The sequence below is a fragment of the Elgaria multicarinata genome, chromosome 7, assembly GCF_023053635.1.
Source record: "Elgaria multicarinata webbii isolate HBS135686 ecotype San Diego chromosome 7, rElgMul1.1.pri, whole genome shotgun sequence".
NCBI classification, from domain to species: domain Eukaryota; kingdom Metazoa; phylum Chordata; class Lepidosauria; order Squamata; family Anguidae; genus Elgaria; species Elgaria multicarinata.
This window is the reverse complement of record NC_086177.1, coordinates 51,245,486-51,273,262: the sequence shown is the minus strand read 5'-3', so window position 1 is coordinate 51,273,262 and position 27,777 is coordinate 51,245,486. Positions and strand designations below refer to the sequence as shown.

Here is a 27,777-nt window from a genome sequence, read left to right as displayed (position 1 = left end):
TTCATGAACACCAAGATTCCTGGTCGGTCATAACCAGTTCAGACCCCCTCAGCAAATATGTGAAATTAAGAATTGTTTTACCCAAATGTACATCACTTAGCACTTGCTTACATTTGCCATTTTAATACCCATTCCAAGTTTGGACATGGAAATAGCTTTTTGGAGTTCACTTTTAAACCACCTTAAAAAAACACCACCTAATTAATTTAGTGTTATCAGCAAACGTGACATCCTTCCCATACATCCCAAACTCCAGTTAATTTATGAACAAGTTAAAAAGCACTGGCTGAATACAGATCCTTGAGAGACCATACTGTTTATACCCTTCCATTGTCAGAAATGTTAATCTGCTCTCTTTTAACCAGTTACTAATCCATAAGGTGACTTTCATTTCTTCCTATTCACTCCCTGCACCAATATACCATTTGCTATTATGGTTTGTTGCATGTCGTCGTGTGTAAATACAATCTGTTAGACCAGGGGTGGGGAACTAGTGGCTCATCAGATGCTGTTGGGACCACAACTCCCATCATCCCAGGCCATTGCCTGTGCTTGCTGGGAGTTGGAGTCAGAAGGGCCACAGGATTTCCACCCTGGTATTCGACAGCGTCACCAGTGGGAAAACACCCACTCTTCTCCAACATGTGAACCATTTTGGTGAACAGTATCTCCACTCACATAGCCATAGTATACGAATAGGAAATACACTGTTTACCCTGAACAGTGAGTAGTCCAAATGTAGCAATATGGGATATGTATTAACCACTGGAAGGTGTCTGGCACCAGAGGAATCATAGTTACAACTTTATTGGCATGCTCAGAGCCCCCTAGTGACTTAAGGCAGATTGCACAATTAGTTCCAGACAAGTTTATTTCTCTGCGTGTGTGAGTGTTGCAACACACCTACAAAATCAGTTAACCTTTACAAATATTTACCATGTTTTGTAAACATAGTAGTAGCAAAAGGGCAGATTCTCCAATATCATCCTACTAGAATGCTAATCAATGAGTAATAACAAAGTACACTGCCTGAGATATCCATCCGTAATCCATCAGCCTGTCCTTGGGGGTATCAGCATTAAGCCTACATTTCTACAGTGTTTGCAGATCTAACACAGTTATTTTAAGTGGCTCATAACTGGATAAAGAATATAACATTTGTGCTTTTGTACAGTCCAGTGCACTGATTTTATTGAATGTTTCCAAACTGTATTTACAAAATACAATACATTCATATGTTCACTATCTTACAACTTCATGTAGAAAAAACTTTAATAAAACTGCAATAATATAATTTAGATTTTACACTTCATTGTAACCACTGGCCCATAACTCTAATGGAAAAGTTCTTTAGCAGGTTTGCTGTTCCATGGCTGACACCTGCATAATTGTTGTTTTTTTTACAAATGGCATGGTGAAAGAATACATTTTTAAAAAAAGGAAAAGTGAATGTTTTCATACAACAGAAAGTCTTAAATTACCTGAACTCCTGATAAATGTCAGCAATGCATTTCCTGCATACTAACTTGCAAGGCGACTTAACATAGGCAGATGATTTTATTTTTGAGTTACCCCAACTAGATTCAAGTTCTGTGTTAGCTTATATCTGGCAATGGAGAAGAATTACACCACTCAGATATGGATCTGAAGACTTGCAAAGCTAGAAGGGAGCTCAGTATAGACGCACTGGCTGTAAGATCTCCATTTTGTTGTCAGGAGTTTTAGAATGCAGCATGGATTCTATGGAATTTGAATTCTCCTCTGCTAACACCCCCCACCCCCCCGTAGCTCCATCACTTCCACTGGCTTCCTTATTTTCATAACGGAGGATTCTTAGTGGAGATTAAATTTAAGGGTTTCCCCCAATCTTTTTCAGTGCGCAACACAAACACTGTGCCAGTTCATATACACCACCCGATTTCAACCCTAAAAGGGCATGTCTCCTGTAATTTGTCTGGCAATCTGCTCATCTGTCGTCTCCTCTTTCTCTTTCTCACGATCTTTGTTCCAGTCTTTAAGGCCTTCTGGAAGTGACGTGTCTTCATCTAAGCTGCCTGTGCCTTCGACAAATTCTTCGTAAGTGGATTTTTCAGCAAACGGTCTAGGGCCCAGCATTTCAATCATATCACTCTTATCCAAAACCTCCTTCTCCAAGAGTTGTAAAGCAACCTGAAATAATATGCACAAACCCATCACGCACTACAATATAGGGTACAGAATGTATTTGTATGGTAGCCTAGGCTTTAAGCCAAGAGCCTTGTGTGGCGCAGAGTGCTAAAGCAGCAGTTTCTGCAGCCGAAACACTCCCCACAGCCTGAGTTCGATCCCAGCGGAAGCTGGTTTCAGGCAGCCAGCTCGGGTCGACTCAGCCTTCCATCCTCCCAAGGTCGGTAAAATGAGTACCCAGTTAGCTGGGGGAAAGGTAATCACGGCCGGGGAAGGCAACAGCAAACCACCCCGCTATAAGGCCTGCCAAGAAAACGTCAGCGAAAGCTGCTGTCCCTCCAAGAGTCAGTAATGACTCAGTGTTTGCACGAGAGGTTCCTTTCCTTTCCTTTCCTAGGCTTTAACATTTTGCTAATCACAGGCAGAATACCACTGACAGCTATTACAATAAATTCCAGACTGTTTTTTAAAAATGTATTTAATGCTAGCCTTTGGCCAAACATCTCGTCAGCACTCACTATTAAGAAGATTACTTTTACAAGGTCTTCCAATGGAGATGATATAGAATACTGTTACACCACTGTATCCTGCCTTTAATCTTCCTAAACAGCATTTTAATGTTAGGGTAAGGTACACACATGTGTCCTCACTGCATGTACCGGGAAACTATGCTGAAGCAGAAAGTATATTAAGAGATGTTGGACTGTGATTATGGCCATTATTTCTGCATAAATATAATAAGAGGCAAAGAAGAACGCAATGTAATAGTTGGTGATGTAACAGAATATCTACTAACACATATGGGGTTGGATCAAAAGTGGCATGGAGTGGAATGCCACAAACTGGATGATCCTTGGGGAGGCAATTTTAGTTGATTTTCCTCCCCCACTGCAATTCTTCATACACACCCAAAAATACATTCTGGAGGGTTGGGGGACCCTCTCCATAATAGTTTGTGAGATGTCACTGTGGGGTGCAGGAAAAAGGAAGAATCTACAAAAAATCACCACCCAGCCTCCAGCAGGGAGGCTCTGTGGGAACCTCATTTCCTTTCTCAACGGGAGAAGCAGTTCTGTTCGTGAAAATTCAACTCTAGGGGCATGTTTGCACCAGCCCTATATCCCGGGATCATTCCTGTGCATCCAAATGCCACACGGGATCCCAGGAGCAGGCAGGGATGATCCCTCCATTTTCCTGGGATAACCCTTAGGTGTAGAAAAGGGCCTAGATCTAACCAAGTGTTTTAACAATGAACCTTACAACCATTTCTAGAAGGGTAAGTGAATGAGAACATACCTTTTCCACCTCCATTTTCTTTTCATTTAGGAGAGACATTGTCCGTTCATAAGCTGTGTTAATAAGTATTCGCACTTCTTCATCTATCAGTCTTGCAGTTGCCTCACTGTATGGTTTTTCTAAGACCATGTCTCCTTGTCGAGGAAGGTCAAATGAGATTTGCCCAACTTTTTCATTCATCCCAAACTGAACAATCTGAAGATTGAATGACACAACAGATATAATGGTGCAATTTTCTGAAAAAAGTTAAGGAAACCACACTTGTAGGAACAACTTAATAGTTCTTATAAGAAGCCAAAATTAGTTCCTGACAATAGTGCTGTTTATTCTTTCGAAACCTCATAAACTCTTACTGGGCAAGGTTAATGTTACCCATTAAATATGGTCGTTATTATTAAACTTAGATATTAGAAATCTATTGCATCAATAATCTTGCTCTTCACTAAACATTAGGAATTCAATAATAGGTACTAATAAATCCTATAAGAATTTTTAAAAACCACTATGTACAACACAAGATTTCAGCATGCTAATTTTTATTTTTATGAAGAAATGCAGTAATCCTAACTCCAGACTCCTGGAAGGGGGGGGGGGGGGAGGAAACAAGCCTTCATCTCAAATCTTTCAAACATAAAAGATTTCAGAAGACTCTTTTAGTGGATTTGTGGCATGACTACAGTATAAAGTGTATGTTAAGAGTAAAGAAATACCAACAAGTGTACAACAATAACTTTGTACAGCTATTTCTATTCTACAAAGTTGTTGAGAAGGTCATGCAGAAAATACAAACCTGAGCATATGCGCTCTGAGTAACTTTCTTTAGATCATCTTGGGCTCCTGTTGTAATTCTTCCAAAGAAGATTTGCTCCGATACACGTCCTCCCAGAGTCATGCACATCCTGTCAAGCAGCTGCTCTTTGGTGTACAGATACTGCTCTTTTGGCAAGTATTGAGCATAACCCAGTCCTTTGCCACGAGGAATAATAGATACCTTGTGACAGAAATGAAATGAAGATATTCAACCTAAATAATCCATGTATGATGACAACAGCGATCGGGACTTTACATGCTGATTATTTCTGCAAGTATACATGCAAATAATGGCTAGTGGTAGCCACAAACTTGATTTAACTAGGGGAGCAATTGTGTCAGCTATATTCCAAGTAGTCAGAATATGGCTGACACATATCATGGTCTGAAGTTGGTTCAACATTCTGGCATGTTCCAAAGCTGGTAATCACAGGTTCCTGGTTCAGATGAAATGGTTAGAGGCCTCCTGGTTTGATTGCTTGCACCATGAAGGGAGAAGCAACAGGGCTATGGGCATGGGCAAAAGTTTGTCCAACATACCTTCAGAAGTGGATCAGCATGTTCCAGAAACCACCCAGCAACTGCATGGCCAGCTTCATGATATGCTACTGTCTTTTTCTCCTCCGGTTGCAATACTTGTGTTTTCTTTTCCAATCCTTTGATGAAAAAGCAAACAATTTGATGACTGTGGTGCATATTCCTTAGCGGCTGTGCCAATGAGTGGCCTAACGCGGGAGCTATTAGATTTTGGTATGTGTTCCCTTCCACCTTGGGATAGCTACACCCCTTGCCTAATAGACTGTGACAAGTTAAGGAAAAATACTTTTAGGTAGATTGAGCCCCAGCTCTCCACCATATCATGGTAATACAAGGCAGATTATGGATGCTGTATAGCAATAAATTTAAAAATTATAAGTAAAATAAGCAACCTTAAGAGAAGAACTAAAGAACTGATTGACAACATGACAATGTAATCACAATGTGTTATCCTCTCACCTCCGATCACTCGTTCAATTGCTTGCTCAAAGTGTTTTTGGTTTATGGCATCTGAAAGATGTCTTGCAGCAATTAGGGCAGCTTCATTGCAAACATTAGCTATATCTGCACCTAAAACAAAGAGGGGGTCAGAGTGATGATCAGAACTATTTCTAAATATATTTGTCACTTATCACAATGAGGATGACCAGTTATTTCAGGTTATAGGGCCCTATCCAATGGTACTCTTACACAGAGTAGACCCATTGAAGTGAAGCTCAAAACCCTAAAGTGACAGCAGAATGAATGCTCCTCATCACTGGCTGATTAAAATTCGATATTAATTGTGATTGCCACAAAATTTTCTAAGTAATCTATTAAGAACCATTTGTTTTGGTAATGCCCAATAACTGTCTCTTTGTGGGAGGTTATTATACAGACAAATCTTGTATTGGGGCACTCTTTAATATTTATGGATGTACATGCCCTTTTAAATTATCTACCTCTTTCCTGGAGGTTAATGTACAGTCAGCACAAATGGATGCTTTATGCTCTTTTGACAGCTAAAAGACTGATATTACAGCATTGGAAGGATAAACACTCACCTCCTATAATGCAATGGACTGAGGACCTAACAATGCTTTCAACATTTGAATGGGTGGTATATAAACGCCACTTGCAAATGAATGTTATATGGATATCTTGTCTGCTTTTGTTGAAGTATAAATATAATTCTTAGAAAGCCGCATTTTCTCCATATATACACACAAAACTTCATATATATGCATTGAAATTTCTTTTTCTCTTTGCTTTGTTGACATTTTGACACTTGATGAAAGGACTGGAATTAATTCAGTTCCCCTTTGTGCCTAACTTTGTAATGCATTATTGCCTTCTTTGAAAAATCCAAGCAGTAAAGCTTAAGGACTATTAGCACCATTTTCTCATAAGAACTAAGCTATCAATGAAGAACAGTTCTTACCAATGAACCAGTTACGCAATGATTGTTGTTCTACACCTACCTGAAAATCCAGGAGTAAGTGATGCGAGTTTTCGTGCCAAATTGTCCTTACTGATGCTACTATCTAATTTCAGGGGCCTAAGGTGGACTTTGAAAATAGATGCTCTCCCCTTTATATCAGGTGGCCCTTAAAAAGTTTAAAGAAAAAACAATTCATTTTAAAATGTGCTGTTGTTTTAAAACAAGTTTCAAACATTTATGCTTTTTACTAATTTTAATTTTTAGGCAGTTTTTTTCCAACATACTAGCTTCCCATGTACAAATAGACTTTCGTTTGAGAATCCTTTCAAACAAGCAATCTATTTTGTGTTTTCTAAGATGTTAAAGGCACATGAAGATTCCACTCCATCTCTTCTCTGGTAGTGTTCATACTGTTGGGCCAACATCTTGAGTAGGTCAAAGTTGTCTGCCAGGATGGGGAGTAGCTTACCAATAAAGATCTGTCTATCAAAACGCCCAGGCCTCATAAGTGCAGGGTCTAAGATATCTGGTCTGTTGGTGCCTGCCAGAATAACTACGTTTGTTGTAGTGTTAAAACCTGTGAACAGAATAAAAACAAGGTATTCAATAGTACACTCCCTATTACCAAATGTATTATTTTCCAAAAAGCCCTCATGAATTTTATGCATGCTAGTTCAGAAATGTCCTAGCGATCAGAGTATTGGCTATTCTTTCTTCTATCCAGTACTTAAAATGGATCAAAATACTCTCAACTTAGTTCAGTTTGTTGCATGCAGAGATTGGACGTACTTGCGGAAATTGCAGTAATTTAGCTAAGTGAATAGAACTATGTAATGCAAGGCCTTACAATGCTACAATACAATCAATGCTGGCTTCATCTCATTTAAAAACACTTTAGCAATAAGGATACAACACGAAAAGAACCGTATGGCAAAAAGATAGTTTCAGCTATGTTCATTCACCAATATGAAAAAAAAACCCCAAATGGTAAGGAAATAGCCTTTGCTGCTTACTAAAATAAAAACTAGGCGTTTATATCTACAAGTCTACTCTGAAAGTTAGAAGTTACTAACCAAATTATTAAATTAGTAAAAAGGAAGAGAACATATAGGAGCCATTTCCTATATGGTATCACTGGAGTGATACTCTGATACATAAATGGTGGAATGCACCAAAAGTTTTAAGAAGCTAAATAGTTACCATCCATTTCTACTAGCAGTTGATTGAGTGTATTTTCTTGTTCACTTTGCCCTCCAAAGTTACCCCGTCCTCTTTTCCTTCCCACTGCATCTATTTCATCAATGAAGAGAATGCAAGGGGCATTTTTTCGAGCCAGAACAAATAAATCACGAACCTTGCAAGAGAACAGAAAGTATTTTCCATCATGTAATTACCACACGGCTTGTTCTCTAATCAATACAACTGAATATACCACATCACTATACTTGTCATTTTTTTAAAAAAAGTCATTTGTTAGTACATTGGAAAGATTAAATTGCAGAGAACACACTAGTAGTGAAACATTCAAAGCTGGAGTTAACAAACTCTAGAAAGTATGAAGAAAATATTTTATGAATTTGAAACAAATGTCCTATGCTAGGAGAGCCAGGAAAAGGACAAGAGTGGAACCTAGATTGTGTACATCTTAGATCAAGTTCTATTGCTACAAGCCAGGACCACGTCAAATACAACAAGTGTCCTACACATCTCTTCAATAAAAGAAGTGCATTCAACCTTAATGTACACTATGTGTGATTATTATACATGACTATTTTGCTTTGTGTATACTCAATGGGAAAGTGGAATTGTATTCCTATACTATTCTATACACACAGGGTAAATGCATTTTTTAAAAAACACTGAAGGTCACTTCAAACCTGATGGCCCTGTTCAGAAGACACCTTAAACCATGGCTTTAACCACAGTGAATAAGGCTTTTTGCCTTATTCACCATGGTTAAAGCTGTGGTTTAAGGTGTCTTCTGAACAGGGCCATCAGGTTTGAAGTGACCTTTGGCAAGCCACTGTAGATCTACTTCAAGGTGGTGATTTTATGGATGACGAATTAATACCACACAGGATAACAAGGAGGCAAGAGTTCTTATAAGTGACAAAACATTAATAAATGCAATCAACTTATGATGTGACCATGTTAGAAACGCCAAAACAACTTATGTTATGTTGATAAAACGGAATACCATGTTCTCATAAAGTCTATTATTTATTTATTTATTTATTTATATAGCACCATCAATGTACATCAAAGTCTGACTTTGTTCACCCTTAGAGACTTTTGGCCAAGTCGTACAATCACTGCAGCCCACCATGGCTTATTTAAGACATGATGTTGTGGCATGTGCAGGTGGCCATTTTGAATATTCCACCCCCAGTAAGGGGTTTCCCATCATTTGTCATGTTGAACAACAGGGGTTGTTTGAAGTTTAAACAACCCTCAAATGACTGTAAAACAAGCCATGGTTTAAAGGTTGTTTAACCCTCAGACAACCCCTGCATGACACAACAGGCTACAGCAAGCTGGGCACCCATGGGCACAATGCCAAAATGGTGCTAATGGGTGCCAATCACAATGTGACCATGGTGGTCTATCATGCTGTGCCATCTAGATCGCTCAAAAAATAACTCTTTACTGGGGTTGAGCATTGCATAAGGAAGGAGCTGTTTGAGGGAATATTTCTTGGAAACATTGAACTATTGTAACTAGCTCTTCCCCAGTGCATTTTTAAAATCACACTTTGAACATCAAACAGTTTTTCCAAAGAGCAGTGTCTTGGAGACGTCAATTTTGTAAAACGCCCAGAGAGCTTCAGCTATGGGGCGGTATATAAATGTGATAAATAAATAAATAAATAATAAATTAACCAACTGTTGCTGTTTCAGCCCTTAAGTCTTTTTGTTAATATGCAATTGAGAAATACATCTAGCCTTCCTGCAACAGTCATCAAGTTCAGCATATTCTTTTATTCTTCAATGCCCATGTCATGTTCAAACAGTAAAAAAAACACCAAATAATAATGACCAAGAATACAGTCAGAAGATAACCGCTTTGAAGCAATAAAAATTCCTAGCCACAGAATGGGGTATAATTGATAGTTCTTAATTAAAATAGCTTGCAGCCATCTACTTAAGAAGAATTTTTATCTGAAGAATTACTGACGTTTAGTGCATGATCAAGTTTTGGCCTACCAACCTTGACAGGGTCTTTTAAAGAACCGACACAGCAATAACTCAGCAAGGCCATAGACTTACTCTAGCAGGACCCACGCCGACAAACATCTCTAAGAACTCAGACCCATTGACTGTAATGAAAGGGACGTTGGCTTCTCCGGCTGTTGCTTTAGCTAGAAGAGTTTTCCCTGTGCCTGGAGGTCCTGTCAAAATGGCTCCCTGAAAGGAGTGAGGTAGAGAAAAGAAAGCTTAACTGTGGTAGTGCAATATATATGAGTATTCACAGTACAGTTTCTTCATAAGATCTAACCATTTTAGTAATGTGATTTATAAAAGTATTTAGAGATTACACAAATTTTCATGAGACTTGATTCTGACATGATGCAATTCGACATGATGCAATTTAAATTTCATAAGCACACCATTTTTGAATGAGAGTGCAAAATAAACACCATTTTGGAAGGAACATAATAATGGTGAATTTATTAAGTACACAGACATTTTATCCACTATTTATGATGTTCCACAAGAAAAGATACCAATACTTGGGTGTGATCAACTTTGTTTTGGCCACGAGGGTCACATGGAATGCTGGGAATGGAGGGTGGGGATCGCACAAGCACACGCACAAGCACTCCTCTTCACTCATAGGAATGGGGAGATTTATACCTCCCCTCCCTGCCTCCTGAGATCAGAGCATGGGATTGTGGTTTTCTCGTTACTATGGGCAGCAAGGAAACAGCAATCAGGGCCAGCATCAGTGGGTGGAAGGGGAGGTTAAAGCCTCTCCCTGCCCCAGTGAACCAAATACAGATGTATGTTTCCTTGCTACTAATAGCAACGACGGAACAGCAATCTCTGCATCAGGACTGCTGGCATGAGAGAGAAGCTTTACCCTGATCCTGAAAGCTAATAGCACCAAGGATACAGCAATCTGTATGACCATCACTGGGAATGTTGAGGGGCTTAAACTTCTCCAGGTGATCTGTTTCCCACCCTGCAGCTGATCCCTGACCTGGCTGGCACAGAAAAGTAGACAGGGCACCTATGCGTGTCTGTGGGCCAAAGAGAAAGCAGCCCACAGGTTGTCCCTATGTGCTCCGATCTAAATCTTGGCTCTTTTCTAACATCGTTCTTTTTTAAAAGAGGCATAAATAGCAGGTAAATCGCTGGATAAAAGCTAACACGGTCTTCATTTTACTGAAAGGGAAACAAGGAGATCAAGTGAATCCCACAAGATCACACAAAGAGGATCGATCCAGTAGGTGCGAAATGAGTTCTTATGATTCCACAAGCCAGTCAGACATTTTATTCTTGAGGATATTAAAAAAATGCTGATGTTAGGTTAAGATGTAGGAAGAACAGAAAGTGTCAATGTAATACAACTAACCTGATTTTAAAAAAATAGGTCTACAGCTAAAACAGCTCAATACATTTCAGAATAGAGTTAGCATACTAAGCTCCTATTCTTGAGATTTCTTACCTTTGGGATCTTTGCCCCAAGATCCTGATACTGTTTGGGGTTTTTAAGAAAGTTAACGAACTCCATTATCTCTAGTTTAGCTTCCTCGCAGCCTGCGACATCTTTGAACTTCACATCTATTTCGTCCTTGAGCACTTTGGCTGTTGTTTCACCCACACTGAAGAGTCCCCCCATCCCCCGTCCTGTTCGGCCCATTCCAAGAGGCCCTCTTCTTAATGTGTACAGCAAAAAGCCAATTATGAGGACTGTTGGCAACATACTCAGAAGAAATGAGCTAAAAACAAGGGCAAAAGCTGGAAGTTAGTAAATGGCTGTTTCATAAGAAAATGCTGGGGCAAGGGTGGAAGAAGCAATACATTTGTATTTTATGAACAACAACCCTTAGTGAGGTTACAATCAAAATGTGCTGAACTGCAACAGTTGCTCATAGAACCTTTCGGACTTCTACTACCATGTGCATAAAAGTTAATTTCGCTTGTGTTAAGGATTAATTTTCTAGATCTGGCTTTATTTTTTTAAAATAACACTTTCTTAGATCTGGCTTTTAAAACATAATAATCAGGTATGGATATTAGATGAACGATTGAGAGTGAGTGGCTAGCTGTGCACGAGTGGGAGTAAAGGAGCAGGCTGGCTCCTGGCTACTTGATTGCTCCTTGGATTTTTTACCATGATGTCTGAACGCAAAACTCTGGGTTGTTGGGAAAGAGACAACCCAGAGTTGTAACCCAAGAACAAACAATGGACTACAACCCAGCTGCGGCATAAGTGATTGGGCAGCGAGATCCAGTACACTCGCTCGCTCCTGCTTCTTTCACAACAACCCAGGGTTTAAAAATAGCTATTACCCTTAGCTCTAGACACAACCTTTTTTTTTTTTAGCATAAAACTGAAAATACGCCCTTCTGTTTCATAATTAAAAACTTTAAAGATTCGACATCCACAGATCTCCCTGCAAGGGGCAAGTGTCCCTAAAGGATGCTCAGGAGAACACCTCCCCTCTCACTGGCACTGTAGTTTGGAGAAAGAGAGAAACTTAAGCCCTCCCACCCCTCCCCTGTTTTTCTCCTCCTACCCTGTGAGTTAACATCCCAAGTCTCTCTTGAGTTCTCCGACAGATACAGAAAGCTCTAAGGAAGAGAGACAGGATAGTATCTCACATGCCCCAAGATCTGATGATGAATAGAGAAGATGCTCATGCCATTTCTGACATTCCCCTTACTCCAGTACAAATGAGAGGAATCCCTGCCTCTTCTCCCAACTCCGATGCATATGTCAAGGGTGAGCTGGGTCAGGGGTGAGCACTCATTGGCAATAAGCAAGTCAAGATTGTGATGACAAAATAAAAGGTGGAGCCATCTGCGGAAGGCACTGTGAACAACCTGCTGAAGGCATAGTGGAGATATAGGGTGGAATCCTATTATTATTATTATTATTATTATTATTATTATTTGCATTTTTATACCGCCCAATAGCCGAAGCTCCAATTGACGTATCCAGCTTACAGAGTGACGTCTGTCAGCAAAATGGGGAAGGGCTTCCCCTGGCATCCCTTCGAGATTTTGGGGAAGATGCAAAGGGCTGCAGGAAGGAGGACAAAATCTTACTGTGCAAACAGAAGTCTGCTTATGCATGTTTGGAAGTTTATTCGTAGAGAGAACTAAAGATTGGTCAATTTTAGAAAGACACTGAGTCAAGACCCCACAAATAATCAAACTAGTTCTATGAGCCAAAAGGGACGGCAGACTTATATTTCTTGAAATGTAGGGTCCCCATACCTCATAGCAAACTGTTTTTCTTAATGCTAAAACTATTTTAGATATGGTGCTGGCCCCCATCTGCCCCCCACCAAGTCAAAACAGAGCGCTTTGGCTAGGCATAGAAATGTAATAAATGAAAGAAGTGAAATTCTACTGAGCTTGTGGAAGCTCCTTGTGTGAACCTAAATAATTATTTGGATCCCAGCCAGTACTGAAAAGGATTTAAAGTAGGAATTTTGAATGAAAATTAGCAAATAGTGGTCCACCTCAGAGTGCATATTGCAGGGTTTAATGGCTGTAGAAACATCTCCAAGATCACCCACAGCTGCTCAAAGACATCTACTGGAAGTCTATCTTTGCTCTCAGTTCTGATGGCTAGAATGCCAATATGGGCCTGCTGACACAGTCACTCAGCACCTTTCGGAAGCAGCTGCTCTAGCAGGGATATTTATTTATAGTTTCATTCAAAAAGCTCAGTCCACTAAAGACCAGGTTAAGAGGTTCTTCAGCAGTGGTGGGAAACCTCTTTCATCTCAAGAGTAGAATTCAATTTCAGAGAAGCTCTCATTGAAGGTCAAGTAGGCAGGCAAAAGGAGCCAGGCTAATAAAACAAACACTAGTGTATTTTAGCTTAAGACTCTTACTGCCAGTAACTAAACCTTAGGACAGATAGTTCAACCTTTTAGAATACCGGGGGGGGGGGGGGGGGACGACACAAAAGCTGGGAAGCGGCCAAGTGATTGGTTGTTCGGAGAAACGGGCGTGGCTTCCTGGGGAACCACAGAGGGCCGGATTTGGCGCCTGGGCCTGAGGTTCCTCACCTCTGTTCTATAACAATATTGCCATCTAACAGTTTTAAAGGCAATCTACAACAGATTCCATTATGTCTATCATTGAAAAAGCTCACCCATCACTCTCAGCAGCATACACAACAGGTATCCTGTTCTCCCCTTCTATTCCCAGCTCAAGATGTGACGTTTCCAAGTTCCGCTCGAAAGTGTCCACGCTTCCAATATTAAACCAGACATATTGCTGTCAAAACAAAAGTCAATCATGGTGCTTCAGTTTCAGCTATTTAAATTAACCTCAGACAGACAGTTAATAAAGCATAATTTCAGAGGAACAGGGGGTTTCATCACGCATCGGCAATGCACACTTAGCTTGCCGTTTATCTTCAGGAACCACCGCTTTGACAGGTGGAGCCTAAAGGATGGTTTTAGTTCAGTTGTTTGTGTATACTGCAAAGAACAGCCCTGGATGCATTAGGTACATTTGTGAATGCTACAATGTCCAAATGAATCAATATTACTTCTGCCATTGTTAACAAGAAAATACAGTACTGTTCCACAACCTTGTGCCTTCCAGATGTGTTGGAACGCAACTGCCATCATTCTTAGCGAGCCGATGATCATGCTGGCCGAGAATTATGGGAGTTGCACCCAAACTAATCTGTAATCATGTTTAACATTAACTACGGCTAGTTTCAACAAGCCAACTTCATAACCCACAGTTTGAAGGTGCCGTGCTTGAAACTTACCATAGTTTATCTTAACCACAATAGTTTATCTTAACCACAATTTGCCATGCCAGACAACACGACAACCTGTGGTCACCTGAAACTAAAAGTAATCACTAACTTCCTTGTCTTAGCCATACAGGAGCGGGGGCATGGGGCATACAAGCCTGAGGCTTGCTGCAGTTTATTCCCACTCATGCACATTGTGCTAAACCATGGTTCAGTGTGACAAGCAACTGCAGCCATTATGTTACATCAATTGTTTTTATGAAAATCCATGTGTATTGCAGCCGGCTTGCTGAACAGGTTTGGAGGATAAATTTGGAAAGGAGGCCTAAGGCAGCCAGCTGAACATTTGGAGAACATCATGGAGCCCTCTAGGTTAGATCCTGTAGACTTAATCATTATCAGTTAGAGAAACAAGGTTTATGGTTAAAGGGCATGTAACAAAATCAGCTTTTTCCTAAAGCTTTCAAAACTTGATTTTGTTCTGACTTTATACTGTTAGTTTTACCCTACCCTGTGCCTGTTTGCATTCTCTTCCCCTCCTTATTGTTTTATTATGATTTTATTAGAATGTAAGCCTATGCGGCAGGGTCTTGCTATTTACTGTTTTACTCTGTACAGCACCATGTACATTGATGGTGCTATATAAATAAATAATAATAATTTCATCTCATTTCATCTCCTGATGAAACAAGGACTGTTGATTTCAGAATCCCCAGACTTTTGTTGTGTAAGGTCAGATTAGAAAGGAAGCCCTTGGGGCAACATTTTATTTTTGAAAAGCTTAAGATAGAAGTATGTCTTAAACAAGCACAGACTAATGTTTTGTGTTCAGGGTTGAAGCCAGCCAATTACACAATGCTTAGACAAAAAGTCGGCCTGATGCCACCTCAATAGATGCTTGCATAACCTTCTTTCAAAGCTGTGATTGACAATGAGCACATCATCTGTTGAAACACACTGTGTGTACTAGAAAGGACATCAGAGTGAAGAAAAGTTTTAACAGTTGTCTAAGAGTAAAACTGCACAATGGGTGTGTGTTTTTTTAAAAAATCCGCTACCAAACTTTGTCTAGAATCCTTTCAATTTTTGCCAAACCACAGTTTAGTTACGAACTGCTTAAACCCAACAATTTAAAATGCAAATCGGAAAAGAAGAAAATCTCATGGTGGAGAAGTAGCTGTTTACCACATGCTACTTCTCCAAGTTAAAAGCATGTGGAGTTTCCTATATTTCTTGGAGATGAACTAGTGACCAGCTTCCGCACAAACACATTCAATAACAATTTTGTCATTATTTACAAGTATTATTATTATTATTATTTATTTATATAGCACCAACAATATACTTGGTGCTGTACAAAATATACAAATAAAACAGCGATACCCTGCCTAGAGGCTTACGATCTAAAATCACATTAAAACATATGAAGGGGGGAAGGGGTTCACAAAGCAAAAATAAGAGAATAATTAGAGTAATAAGAACAGTAATAAGAACACAGACTCCAGCCCTGACACATCACCTAATATATGAGTTAGATGTCAATTTTACTTAAACATAAACAATTCACCCCCTTGATACATTTAGCCAACTGAAAAATGCAAGTTACCCCATCAATAGGAGACTTCCCTGGGGCAAAGACCACTCGAACAAAGCGCTTGTTCACCACTTCTAGCTTGTCCACCTATGAAAAAACAAAAGAAATGATCAATCATTCCCAGTATTAGCGGCTTGAATGTCTGTCTATCTGTTCCATAACAGCAATAAAGCATTCACGCTAGGACCACCCTCTCCCAAGATGCAAAGCTTTTAAATTATGTTCCCAAACCACATTCATCACCCACCAATTGCAAAAGACTTTAAAAACTGGAGGGCAAAATCACACACATGAGGACACTGGAGCCATGTATTTAACCACAGGTCTGCCCCAAACACATGCAAAACTGGGTGGTGGTGGTGATGGTGTTTTAAAGTGCAAAAGGGGTACAGAGGTGATGAACTTCCGGCCCGCCTTGCCCACCAGCTGCTCTGAACTGGACACCCTTCCAAGCTCACCACAGCAGAGGGAAGGGGCCCTGCTGGGTAGCTGCCCGTGGACCCAGACCTCACTCAGCACCTGCTCCAACACCCATGCAGTGCTGATGGGCTGCATGCCAAGGCCACTGAGCTGCTGCCAGCCCTCTTGCCCTCAGAATGGTTCTCCATCCCTTGGTCTCTATATCCCCCCCAACTGCCTACCATGGTAAGGGTGGCAGCGACAGCACTGGAGGTTGGGCATCTTTATGGGAGGGGCAGAGCACCCACCCCTCAGGCCTCTCAGTTGGGTGGTGGAAGGCAAAAGGGAAGTGACAGACAAAATGGAGGCACACTTCAAGTCAGTTATTCTATTGTGCTTGACCAATGAGCTATGCCTTCCCCTATGCTGTCTAAATATGCTCTCCTGAGGTACGAGTATATTGAACTTGTTGAGAGCTAATGTTCGAGAAAACATCCAAAAGGTGCTCAAGGAATCCAGTTCCAGATTTATTTTTTTCAGCTCCACAGCTTTTTCTCAAGAGTAGGAGTCCATAAATACCTGCCTGGCTTAAGCCTCAATTTCTCCTCGCTGCCAACACCACGAGCGCTCCAAAAAGCACAGAGAGTTGGGAGGAAGAAGTGAAGTCTTGCCTCACTTGCACCTGAGCTTCGAATAAGGAGACAGGAGAATGGCCTGCTCTTTCTTTCCTTCTCCAAAGCTCCCTGCAAGTGAGAGAAAACTTTCCCTCTCCTTTAAGTCCTCCAGCAAGTATGAAGAACCACAGGGAAAGACAGAGTCTTGTCCCACACTGCTGCCAGGGACTTGGATAAAGAAAGTGGGGGAAATTGTCTTATCCAAAGATTTTGAAAGTGAAGGAAGATGCTGCCTCTCCCTCCAGCCCTCTGTGTTTGCTAGAGAGATGAGGGTCTGTCTCACTTGCAAAAATGCTTACACAGGAAAGAAACAGAAGAATTGCCCACTGTTGCTTTTCTTATCTAAACTATAGTGCAGACCCACTTGCAATTCCTTCCTGAGAAAACAGGTTTTCAAAACAAATAACCTACTTGCTCTAGAAGGAATTGCAAGGCAGATCTGCAATTTTTATTTTTTATTTTTCTCTGGGCGGTTTGCAAAAGTTAAAAACAATGAACATTAAAAACAGATATACAAAAATTTTAAACCATCAAAAGCATAAAAACAATATTGATTTAAAAACAACATCGATTTAAAACAACTATTCTGGGTCAATTAAAAATTCAGCATATGTTGTTAACTGCCTGAGAAAGGAGAAAAGTTTTAACCAGGCCCCGAAAGGCAAGCCTCGTTTGTGGAGATCATTCCATATTTGGGGGGCCACCACTGAGAAGGCCCTTTCCCTTGTTGCCAGGGGGTTGAAATTTGCATTTCAAACCACTGCATCAAACAGCTCATTGTTGATCAATGAGATAAGATCAACAGCTCTGATCTGTTTTAATGGCTGCTTGTCTTTAAAATTCTGTTCTTAAAAACCCCCCAACTGATTTTATCTGCTTTAACCTCTTGTTGTTCACTTCCTTGAGCTTCTTAATGGAAAGGTAGAATAGAAATGATTTAAATAAATAATAACAAGCACTTTAAAGAGCTGTGGAGCTCAAAAAACCATGGGCCATCTTCTAACAGGGACTGCATTCTTCATCATCTTAGTATCTTTTTCTCTTGTTTTTCCCCCCAGGGATTAGAGTAGTATTTTGGTTTCTGAAATATACATTCCAACTACAAGCAGTAATGTCCTTCTTCCTTTACTGTAAATTCAGATTAATGCAAGACCCAAATTTTATAGCTTCTACTAGATTAGCCTTGTGTTTGTTTGCACTCAGGCACAATGATGTTAAAGTTATTCAGTGAAGCTACCTTTCATCTGAAGGTTCTCATAGTGCTACCTACCACTCCTTTGGAAAGGTAGTTGTTGACAAAGTCCTTCCACGTGATTTCTCTCCCAACATTCCTGAAGAAAAAGTAATACGTAACAGTAGCCCAGAAAATGGAACCGCCCATGAAATAAAAACGGAATTCTTTGTCATCCCAAGGAAATTCACCCTAAAATGTGGAGGGGAAAAAAAAGGAATATTGGATTTAGACAAGTGTTTCATATGTGAAGATAATGAATTTCTTATTTACACTCACAAAAGCAGGGCCTTACCACAACCCTCCCCTATTTACTTCAACAGAGAGGACAAATTCATATGTGAAAAGGGATGATCTATTTTTCCTTTCAAAGAGAAAAGGGATGTTTGCTCTTGCAAGAACTCACTGATCACACTGGGCCAGGTACAGGGCCCTGCATGAGGGCCACTATAATCTCAACGTGCTAGTGAAGAATAATTTATATAACCTTTCAGAGTAATTTAAGGATTTCATTTCATGTTTTGAAAAAGCTTCTAAGTCAACAACGTCTCCAGGATGAAAAGAAACTATCATTTATTGAAGTGACGAATTAGAATATAAAAAGAGCCATTGCTGGATCAGACCAAAGGTCCAGCAGTTCTAGCATTCTGTTCACACAATGGCCAACCAGCTGTTGACCAGGGCCCCACACACTGCAACAGCACTCTCCCACCCACGTTCCCCAGCAACTGGTGGATATAGGCTTATTGCCTCTGATACTGGAGGTAGCACATAGCCATCAGGACTAGTAGCCATTGATAGCCTTCTCCTCCAGGAATTTATCCAACCCCTTTTTAAACCCATCCAAATTGATGGCCATTGCTACATCTTGTGGTAGTAAATTACATAGTTTAACTATGTGCTGTGTGAAGAAGTATTTCTTTTTATCTGTCCTGAATTAAAGGAAAGCTCTTTCAATTGGTGCACTACAGAATCATGGGCTGCATCCAATACTGGCTGTCTACCAGTGTAACAGTAACCTGTGGCAGAACAGATTTCCCCTCCTCTCCTGCAGCCCTCTGTGTGTGCCCCAAATCTGCTCTGGAGGGTTGGGGGACCCACAAAGCAGATTTGGGATTCATGTGGAGGGCTGCAGTGAGCGGGGGAGAGGCAAGGGGAGCCATCAAGTGGAAGGCCCCATGATTCAGAATAAAGCAAGCTGACAGCCACTGACACCCAAAAAACGGAACAAAGACCTTTTGTAATCTGGACCACCACCTGGCATCTTCTTTCTTGCCTCCTTTTTTCCCTCCACCTCCACCTCCACCTCCACCTCCTCCGCCGCCACTGCCAGTCTTGGAAGTTGGTTGCTGGGAATTAGCTTGCTTTGTATCTATAAAAAAAGTACACATATGTATTTCTACAAAAAATAGAATTATGGAAAAGCACGTAAGATCATCTTTCAGAGGTCCTTTATTTTCTTGGTTCTATATAAATTATGTTTACCCAACACTAACTCTTTTAACATTACTAGATGTTACAGCCAACGCACAGCTGCCTACTATTTTCATAGCCTTTGTACATCTAGTCCCACCCACCCCACGCCATAGCATCTTGTAAAACGCCCCTCATGTCATGCCACTGAAATGCTCTGCATGTCCTCACATCATTGGATGCTGATGGCATAGTGCAGGCAACCTCAAAATGACACAAAAGGAATTAAGTTCTATAAGAAGCCAGGATGGGTAGCGGGCAGAGCAGCTATTTTCATTGGAAGCCACATGTTCACTATAATGTGTTGTTTACTTTTAATTGTCTGAATCTAGCCTACCTTGCAGAGATGTTACCAAGATTACTTATAAAAATGTATGTGAAGTCTTTTTGAGCATCTGGAAAAAGCACCATTAAGATTATTTATTATTAAAACATACTGTGTTAGCACATAAGCTATTATTAGGTGGGGAACAAATTAGCTGCATAAGAATTCAAAACATAGTGAGAAATACTCAGGAAGTTATTCTGGTGTGAACTGCTTATTATGCTTAGTGTTCCTGAGACAAACATATTTTGGGACTTTCAGATACTGATTTTGCTTAGACTGAATCTAGTTCTTAGTGGAAAAATGTTCCATGCAGAGATTTCAACTAATTTCTAGCTTTAATCCTCCTTATCTAGCTCTATTTAGTTATTAAGATATGAACGACCCTGCCACTGTAAAAAGATCAAGACTATTGTGGCTTCCAGAGGCAAGCTTAGTTTATGCCCTACCAGGTCACACTTCCTGCTCTTTCTGAACAAATACAGAACAGTTCAGGTTTTTTGCTTATGATCACACTCCAGCATCATGGATCGTTAGGGTAAAATTTTCACCAAAGCGCCCGAGGTATACAGTGGTGGCCAAAATTGTGGACACTTTTTGAAATGTTCAGGTTTTGCAACTTTGTGTGCTTATAGAAAATGTTCTGTTTTACAAAATTCAAAAGCTTATATATCAATTGAAAGACCTGATTCGCATAATACAACAATCCTGCTTCTTTTCCTGGTTGATCAATCAACTCTTTTCTTTGGTGCCATTGCTATATTTATGATGTACGTACACTTTTAATTTGAGAAATACTTCAAATATTCACACAATCTCCAATTGTGCTTCAGCTACAGAACAAACAGCAAAACTGACTTTCCCCAACTTGAAACATGATGTATCACAGCTACTGCCATGTGATTAGTCCCTAGAACAAGGGCTGTGATTGGCCAGTAGGGTTTGCAATTCCATCCTGTCTTCACTCAATCACACCTGTGTTTGTTTTAGACTAAAGCAAGCATAACTTTTTTGCACTGCAGATATTTGCATTCTATTTTTTGTATTGAATTCAGCATTAAATTCTCTTTCAATTGATATATAAACATTTGAATTTCGTCAAACAGAACATTTTCTATAAGCATGCAAAGTTGCAAAACATGAAAAATTCAAAAAGTGTCCACAATTTTGGCCACCACTGTATATGCAACCATCTGACAAAGAATTTTAGTTGAACATGGTGACAGAAGAAAATCACAGGAAATAATGACTTTTTTCAGGGTCACTTCCTCTTGTTCAAGTATTCAGTTAAAACACAGCAAGAAACATTACCAAAACTTTGGGTTCATGAGTAGTCAAGATGTATAACCACCAAATTAATATTTAATCTACGTACAGGCCCCAAATAAAAGAGCTTCTTAGTACCTTTGATTTCTCCATTCGAACTTTTTGTTTCATTAGGTTTTTTCCCATCAGGAAAATATTTTTCAAATCCTGTTAAAAAAAAGCAGAAGCAGCAAAAATATCATCTGCATTGCATTATGCTAGGGGGAGTGAAGCCTTGCCATAAATAGCCCACGTGTCAAGGAAGGGGAAAAGAGATGCCTGCATCTCTCTCTAGATCAGAGAAGCTGAAGAAGGTGGAAGCCAAAACATTTTGCTTTAAACTTCAATTTCTCTTTTTTGTTAGTCATACAAATGCACACCATTTGTTTTAAAACAATCTTCCCATCTCGGAGAAGCATAACTATTTGAAGACCCTACTGAGCGTGCCTGCCCTTCTTCAGAAATCTGTTTTTATTTCTGGAAGAACGTTGCTGCTGAAACTGAGGGAAAGGGGAGGGGCTCATAAACCAGGTGAAAAAAGAAATGACTGTATTCAGGGTTCAATCAGAACTGGTATTGAAAACAGATTTCTTAGCTGAGTCCTAGCACAAATGTAGCCTTGTGTAGGAGCAAAGAAAAGAGAATATAGCCATTTGGGAAGGATGTAGATGGTTGTGGGGAAACTTACATTTGTAAGAAGCTACTAGAAAGGGGATGGGTAAAAACATGAGTAGATTTTGGTGGTGGATTGTTCTCTGGTTACACATTATGCTGTCAAGATAGTGGGACAGTGGTGCTTAATTTCTGAACAGAGAAATGCTGGGACTCAGGACTGGGTGAAAGCCATGCCATTAATTATTATTATTATTATTTACATTTATATTCTGCCCCACAGCTGAAGCTCTCTGGGCGGTTTACAAAAGTTAAAAACATGTCGTTAGAAGCCTTGATATTTCATTCTAAGTGGCAGTGATGTAGTTAAGCTGTCACTGTTCTGTAGCAAGGCAAATGCCCTCTGCACACACACAGAAGCACTTTCCTCCAAACATTCCAGGACTCAGCCCTGGCATAACTCTTCAATAAGAGGGTCCAGTAGTATGAAAGCAACACTACATTACTATTATATAGCAACAATTACCTTTTGGTGGCTGGGAGAAGAGCCTTCTGTAAGCAGCAATTACATTTGCAAGGACATTGTTTCTGTTTGTAGGAATTTGGGTGGCCACTTGGTCATGAAGCTGAAAAATTAAGAATGATCAGTTTACTTTTACAATTACTTCCCCAAATATTTTATCAGAATGTTTTTAGCACAATCTATCCATGTTTAGTTGAACACAAGTTCTGCTGATTTCAATGGGCCTTACTTCCTAGTAAGCGTGCATAGAATTGCTGCTTTAGACTGCAATCCTACACACACTTACTCAAGAGTTAGTCTCATTGAAGGCCTCTTTCTGCAAAGTAAGAGAGAGAAGGCCTTTGTTGAAAGTAGCCATCCTCCCACTTTCAAAACAAACACCCTAGCACATTTTCTGGCATCTTTAGAACTCTTCTGAGCATTCCAGTAAAACTATAGTAACTGATGGCTTTGATCTTCCAGCAACAACATAATACCAAAGTACAAAACATACTCAAGATATCTTAATGGTTAAGGCAGGCACATATAGTTTCTCTGAAGGACTCAATTTTAATGATTTAAATCACAGTTGAAATCACCAGTGAGGAAAATTCTGTTCAATCATTTTTCAGTAGCAATACGTTACTTAATATAACCTTAATACATATTCAGGGATGTATGTTTCATTAGAAGGTAGGTACACACTAAGCAAGTATTCTGAATTGTTTTCAGATTAATTTTCATCCCAAAAAAATGGCATGATAATCTGGTCATTTTAGTACTAAAGCAGAATAAACTTATGAAGTCATTTAGGAGATGAACCAGCTCCAATTGTTCAGTTATTCATGTCATTTTTGTCATGATGTGTCAGAATCGCCACCACCGAACACATTCATAGAATATAATTAGAATTTGCATAAGTTAGCGTTCATGATATCTTTGACCTAGACTCTTTTTTTTACTAATTGCTTTAAGAAAATTTCAAAATCTAATTTAAATATTAAAATTCTGATTTAAATAAAAAATCTGATTTTAATCATTGATTTTTATTAACCCTGCCCAGTACCCACAGGTGACCATGAATTCTACACAGGAAAGTAAGTGGCAGAGGAAGGATGAATTATTCCATTCTTCCGCTGCTAGCCCACTTTGTTCCTGTGCTAGCCACAATGGGCGGCAGGGGGCATAGAGTGAACCATTCCTTCGATACCAGCACACGTGGAAGTATATTTTTTCACTAGTCTAAGATGCTTCCATAATTGTTGTGGAGGAAGGAGCTTACCTCCTCCATTGCCAGCAAGGGAACGCAGGCTACCAGCCTCTCAGCAAGCTATATCTTTTTTTTTTGGGGGGGGGGGCAGATTAGTAACTTTTCTGGGCTTATTTACAAGGCTGGTTTAAAGCATACAATGTGTTGTGATTCTGACTACACACTCTTGCTTGAGAAGTTCCTTGCATTATCACACTAATGCCGACCTGGCTCGATAGCATTCTTTGCAAGAATCCCAGCAAGCAACAGGTACAAGGAGCCACTGGAGGACCAGGCTACCTTCTGCACACTCATGATGTAAACAATTTTCTTTAGTTCCATCGCACAGAAGATACTATGTGTTGGTAAGCCTTGGATACTGCCTAGGGATGAAATTTCCAGAAGTAACAAGATAAGGGGAATTAGCAGATAAAGAGTCCCCTCTCCAGTGTAAGAAATAGCACTCTGGATCCTCATCTCTCATTCTCTCTTACTGTCAATGATGTTACGCTTACTCCGGTCAAGGAAGCTCGTAGCCTTGGCTTTATCTTCGACTCCTCGCTCTCCTTTATTCCTCATATTGAGGCAGTAGCTAAATCTTGTCGATTTTTCCTGTATAATATTGCCAGGATTCGATCATTTTTGTCTGTCTCTTCTGCCAAGACGCTTGTTCATGCACTGGTTATTTCACGGTTGGACTACTGCAACCTTCTTCTCTCTGGCCTTCCTTCTTCTCACATCAGTCCGTTGGTTTCTGTTCACCACTCTGCCGCAAAGATCATCTTCTTGGCTCGCCGCTCCGACCATGTTACTCCGCTTCTGAAATCTCTTCATTGGCTTCCAATTCACTTCAGAATCCAATATAAACTTCTCCTGTTAACCTTCAAAGCTTTTCACGGTCTAGCTCCTTCCTATCTCTCCTCTCTCATCTCACACTATTGCCCTGCTCGTGCTCTTCGCTCCTCTGATGCCATGTTTCTCGCCTGCCCAAGGGCCTCTACTTCCCTTGCTCGGCTTCGTCCATTTTCGTCTGCTGCCCCTTACGCCTGGAACGCTCTTCCAGAACATTTGAGAACTACAAGTTCAACCGCAGCTTTTAAAGCTCAGCTAAAAACTTTTCTTTTTCCTAAAGCTTTTAAAACTTGATGTTGTGCAGACTTCTACTGTTACTTTCTACTGTTAGTTTTTCCCTACCCTGTGCCTGCTTACCCTTCCCTGTACCTGTTTGCATTCTCTTCCCCCCCTTATTGTTTTACTATGATTTTATTAGATTGTAAGCCTATGCGGCAGGGTCTTGCTATTTACTGTTTTACTCTGTACAGCACCATGTACATTGATGGTGCTATATAAATAAATAATAATAATAATAATAATAATAATTATCCTGAGATAATCACCCTTGAAGTCACTTCAGACTCTGATTTGCTTGGACATTTAAGGGGCAAACCAGAACCTGAAGCAAACTGAAAGAAAATCAATAGTCTTGGGCAATGTGAGGAACTGGACAACCATCTGTCAGGGATGCTTTAGGGTGGATTCCTGCATTGAGCAGGGGGTTGGACTCTATGGCCTTGTAGGCCCCTTCCAACTCTGCTATTCTATGATTCTATGAACTCAAAACTCATCTTTGGCATAAGAGACTGAGCTACAAATCAGGATGTCACCAGTTCAAATCTCATCACAGCCATGACGTCAGTAAGTGACCTTGAGTAAGCCACTCTCCCTCAGCCTACTCTGCAACAGCAGAATAATGATCTACCTCACAGGGTTGTTGCAAAAAGGTAATGCATGTGAGGAACTTTGAACATTCTCGCTCACTGCCCCCTATGCCTGGAATTCTCTTCCAGTGCATTTGCGGATCACGACGTCAATTTCTGTTTTTAAATCTCACTTGAAAACATTTCTTTTCTCGAAAGCTTTTTAACCGTAGCGTGGTCATACTAGTCTATATTTAGTTTTAATGTCCCTACCCCTATTGGTTTTCCTCTCCCTCCCCTGTCTGTTACGGTGATTTTAGATTGTAAGCCATGTGGCAGATTGTCTTGTTTTGTTTTATTCTGTACAGCTCCATGAAAATTGATGGCGCTTAGTAATAATTAATACTATACAAGCGCTTTTCTGTATGACAGACAAGTGCAAAATATGTGTTTTGCTACAGAGCTGCATGCAAAAGGTCCCAGTTCAATCCCTGTCAGGTAAAAAGACTCCTGTCTCAAAACCCTCAAGAGCTGCTGCTAGTCATTGTAGAACAACCTTCCTCAACCTGGTGCCCTCCAGATTTCTGGACCACAATTCCCAGACTTCTTGACCATTAGCTATGCTGGCTGGGGGAAATTTGAAGTCCAAAATAACTAGAGAACACCAAGCTGGGTTAGACTGGTGCAGACAACACTGACCCAGGTGGCTCCAACATCTGACTTGATAGAAGGCAGCTTCCTGTCTTTCTAAGTCTAAGCATATTATTATTAGCATCATTCTAAGTTGAGCGATCACAACATTTTTAACCTTTGGTGGGTAGAAAGTTACACAACGACTCAATAAGACAGCGTTCCTCGACCTGGTACCCACCCCTAGCTATTTTGAACTTCAAGTCCTATCAGCCCCAATCCGTATGGCCAATGACCAGGAATACTGGGAGTTGTAGTCCAAAGCATCAGACTGGGGAAGGTTGCAATAGTGCTTCCTCTTGGCGGCGGCTGCCCACACGGACCCTGCTGGCCAGGTTTAGGGAGTCCGGGGCACAGCCAGCCTACAGCAGTGAATATACCCAACGTGAATATACCCGGTCACTACGTTCAACATCTAAGGTCCCCCTCCGGGTGCCTACTCCAAGAGAGGCTCAGAGTGTGGCAACGAGGGACAGGGCCTTTTCGGTGGTGGCCCCCAGACTGTGGAACAATCTCCCTGACGAGGCTCACCTAGCGCCAACACTGCTATCTTTCCGGCGCCAGGTTAAGACTTTCCTCTTTGCCCAGGCCTATACCGGCACATCTTAATTACCCACATGTTTACCACATGAACTGCCCAGAGAGCTCCAGCTATTGGGTGGTATAGAAATGTAATAAATAAATAAATAAATAAATGTTTAGTTTTTAACAGCTTTTAATGCTTTATGTGTGTATGTTCTGTGTTTTAGAATTTAAAATTTTGTATACTCGTTTTTATCTTAATTTTTTAGAATTTCTGTAAACCGCCCAGATAGCCCTGGCTATGGGGGCGGTATATAAGTGTAATAAATAAATAAATAAATGCAGCAGGAGCTGTTGGGAAGGGTGGCGATGCGGACGTACAAGCTCGCCGTCCTTGCCTTGCCTGTGACTCACCAATCTCAGGTAGCGCGAAGGTGCTGCCAGGCCTTGACCCCAAAGCAGCTGCTGAGCTCCGGAGACCCCAGCAGGAGGACGCCGATAACAGCCCCGCGACAACCACAGGCAACGATGAGCCATGGCCAGCACCGCCCCAGGCCCTGCGCCCCCGAAGCACCGCTCTCACTCACACTCTCTCACACACACACACGCAGGGGGACTGGACACGCCCCCGGCGCCACGCGTGACGCCATCACGTCGCCCTCCATGACCCACCTGCGCACGCGCGAAGACTCCTGCCTTGTCTCTTTCGCAAGCCCTGCCTCTTTCCCTCTTTCCCGTCCCCTTCCATCGGCGCGCCTCCTCGGTCTTCCTCCTACTTTCCCCTCCGCTCCGCCCCCCCCCCCGATTTTCGATATCCGGTTACCTGCTGGAAGCGAGCCCTATCGGGTTGAATTGCATGCAATGGTTGGTGGAGCTCATGCCTTCAGTTTCCGGAGCAGAGATAGACAGGATTAAATTCAGACATAGAAAAAGGCAGCAACCGCATAAAGGCAGTTGCACAAGTGTGAAATTTGGGATATTTAAGAGTGTATAAATTTGGATTGTGTTGCCAGACACTTTTCTTCTACTGTCTCCTCGAAACGCGTTGCGTACGTAACTGCATTTTTGTGTTCTTGGCTTTCCAGAAGCATCTAGTTGTTGGTTGCTGGAAACGGGATGCTACGTTAGACAGATCCTTTATCTGAGCCAGCATGGCTCCTCTTTTGTCAAGTGTGCCTGCAGCTTGATCCTAGGATTGATTACTCAAAAGCAAGTCCCACCAAGTTCAATGGGACTTACTCTCAAGGAAGTGTGTATAGCAAGATGGAAGTGTGTATAGCAAGATGGAAAATTTGTGGCTTAGACTGCCGCTGTCAACAGCC

At 40.9% G+C, this 27,777-nt stretch overlaps 2 protein-coding genes across 2 annotated transcripts in view; one reads left to right on the top strand and one right to left on the bottom strand.

The window, feature by feature from the left end:
• Positions 1-27,777, top strand: part of IMPA2 (inositol monophosphatase 2) — a 288,143-nt gene that overhangs the window by 75,921 nt on the left and 184,445 nt on the right. The gene's annotated exons all lie outside the window — the stretch shown is intronic.
• AFG3L2 (AFG3 like matrix AAA peptidase subunit 2) lies at positions 1,158-27,033 on the bottom strand. Its single transcript, XM_063130524.1, has 17 exons — positions 26,870-27,033; positions 22,322-22,421; positions 21,283-21,351; positions 19,316-19,452; positions 18,120-18,272; positions 15,789-15,863; positions 13,565-13,689; positions 10,898-11,171; positions 9,496-9,633; positions 7,430-7,583; positions 6,699-6,806; positions 6,270-6,395; positions 5,269-5,379; positions 4,813-4,928; positions 4,253-4,453; positions 3,463-3,657; positions 1,158-2,169 (listed from the first exon to the last, which is right to left on the bottom strand). Exons 1-17 carry the CDS (start codon positions 26,990-26,992, stop codon positions 1,927-1,929), a joined length of 2,448 nt encoding a protein of 815 aa, XP_062986594.1. The 5' UTR covers positions 26,993-27,033; the 3' UTR covers positions 1,158-1,926.

Bases quoted from the DNA above. Each gene is read 5' to 3' on its own strand.
- AFG3L2 (XM_063130524.1), bottom strand. From the start codon at position 26,992: ATGGCTCATCGTTGCCTGTGGTTGTCGCGGGGCTGTTATCGGCGTCCT. The intron at 9,634-10,897 runs GTAAGAAATCTC...CACTCCTTTCAG, and splicing joins TTGGGGCAAAGATCCCAAAG to GGAGCCATTTTGACAGGACC. The intron at 6,807-7,429 runs GTAACTATTTAG...TTCTGTTCACAG, and splicing joins ACTGCTAGTAGAAATGGATG to GTTTTAACACTACAACAAAC.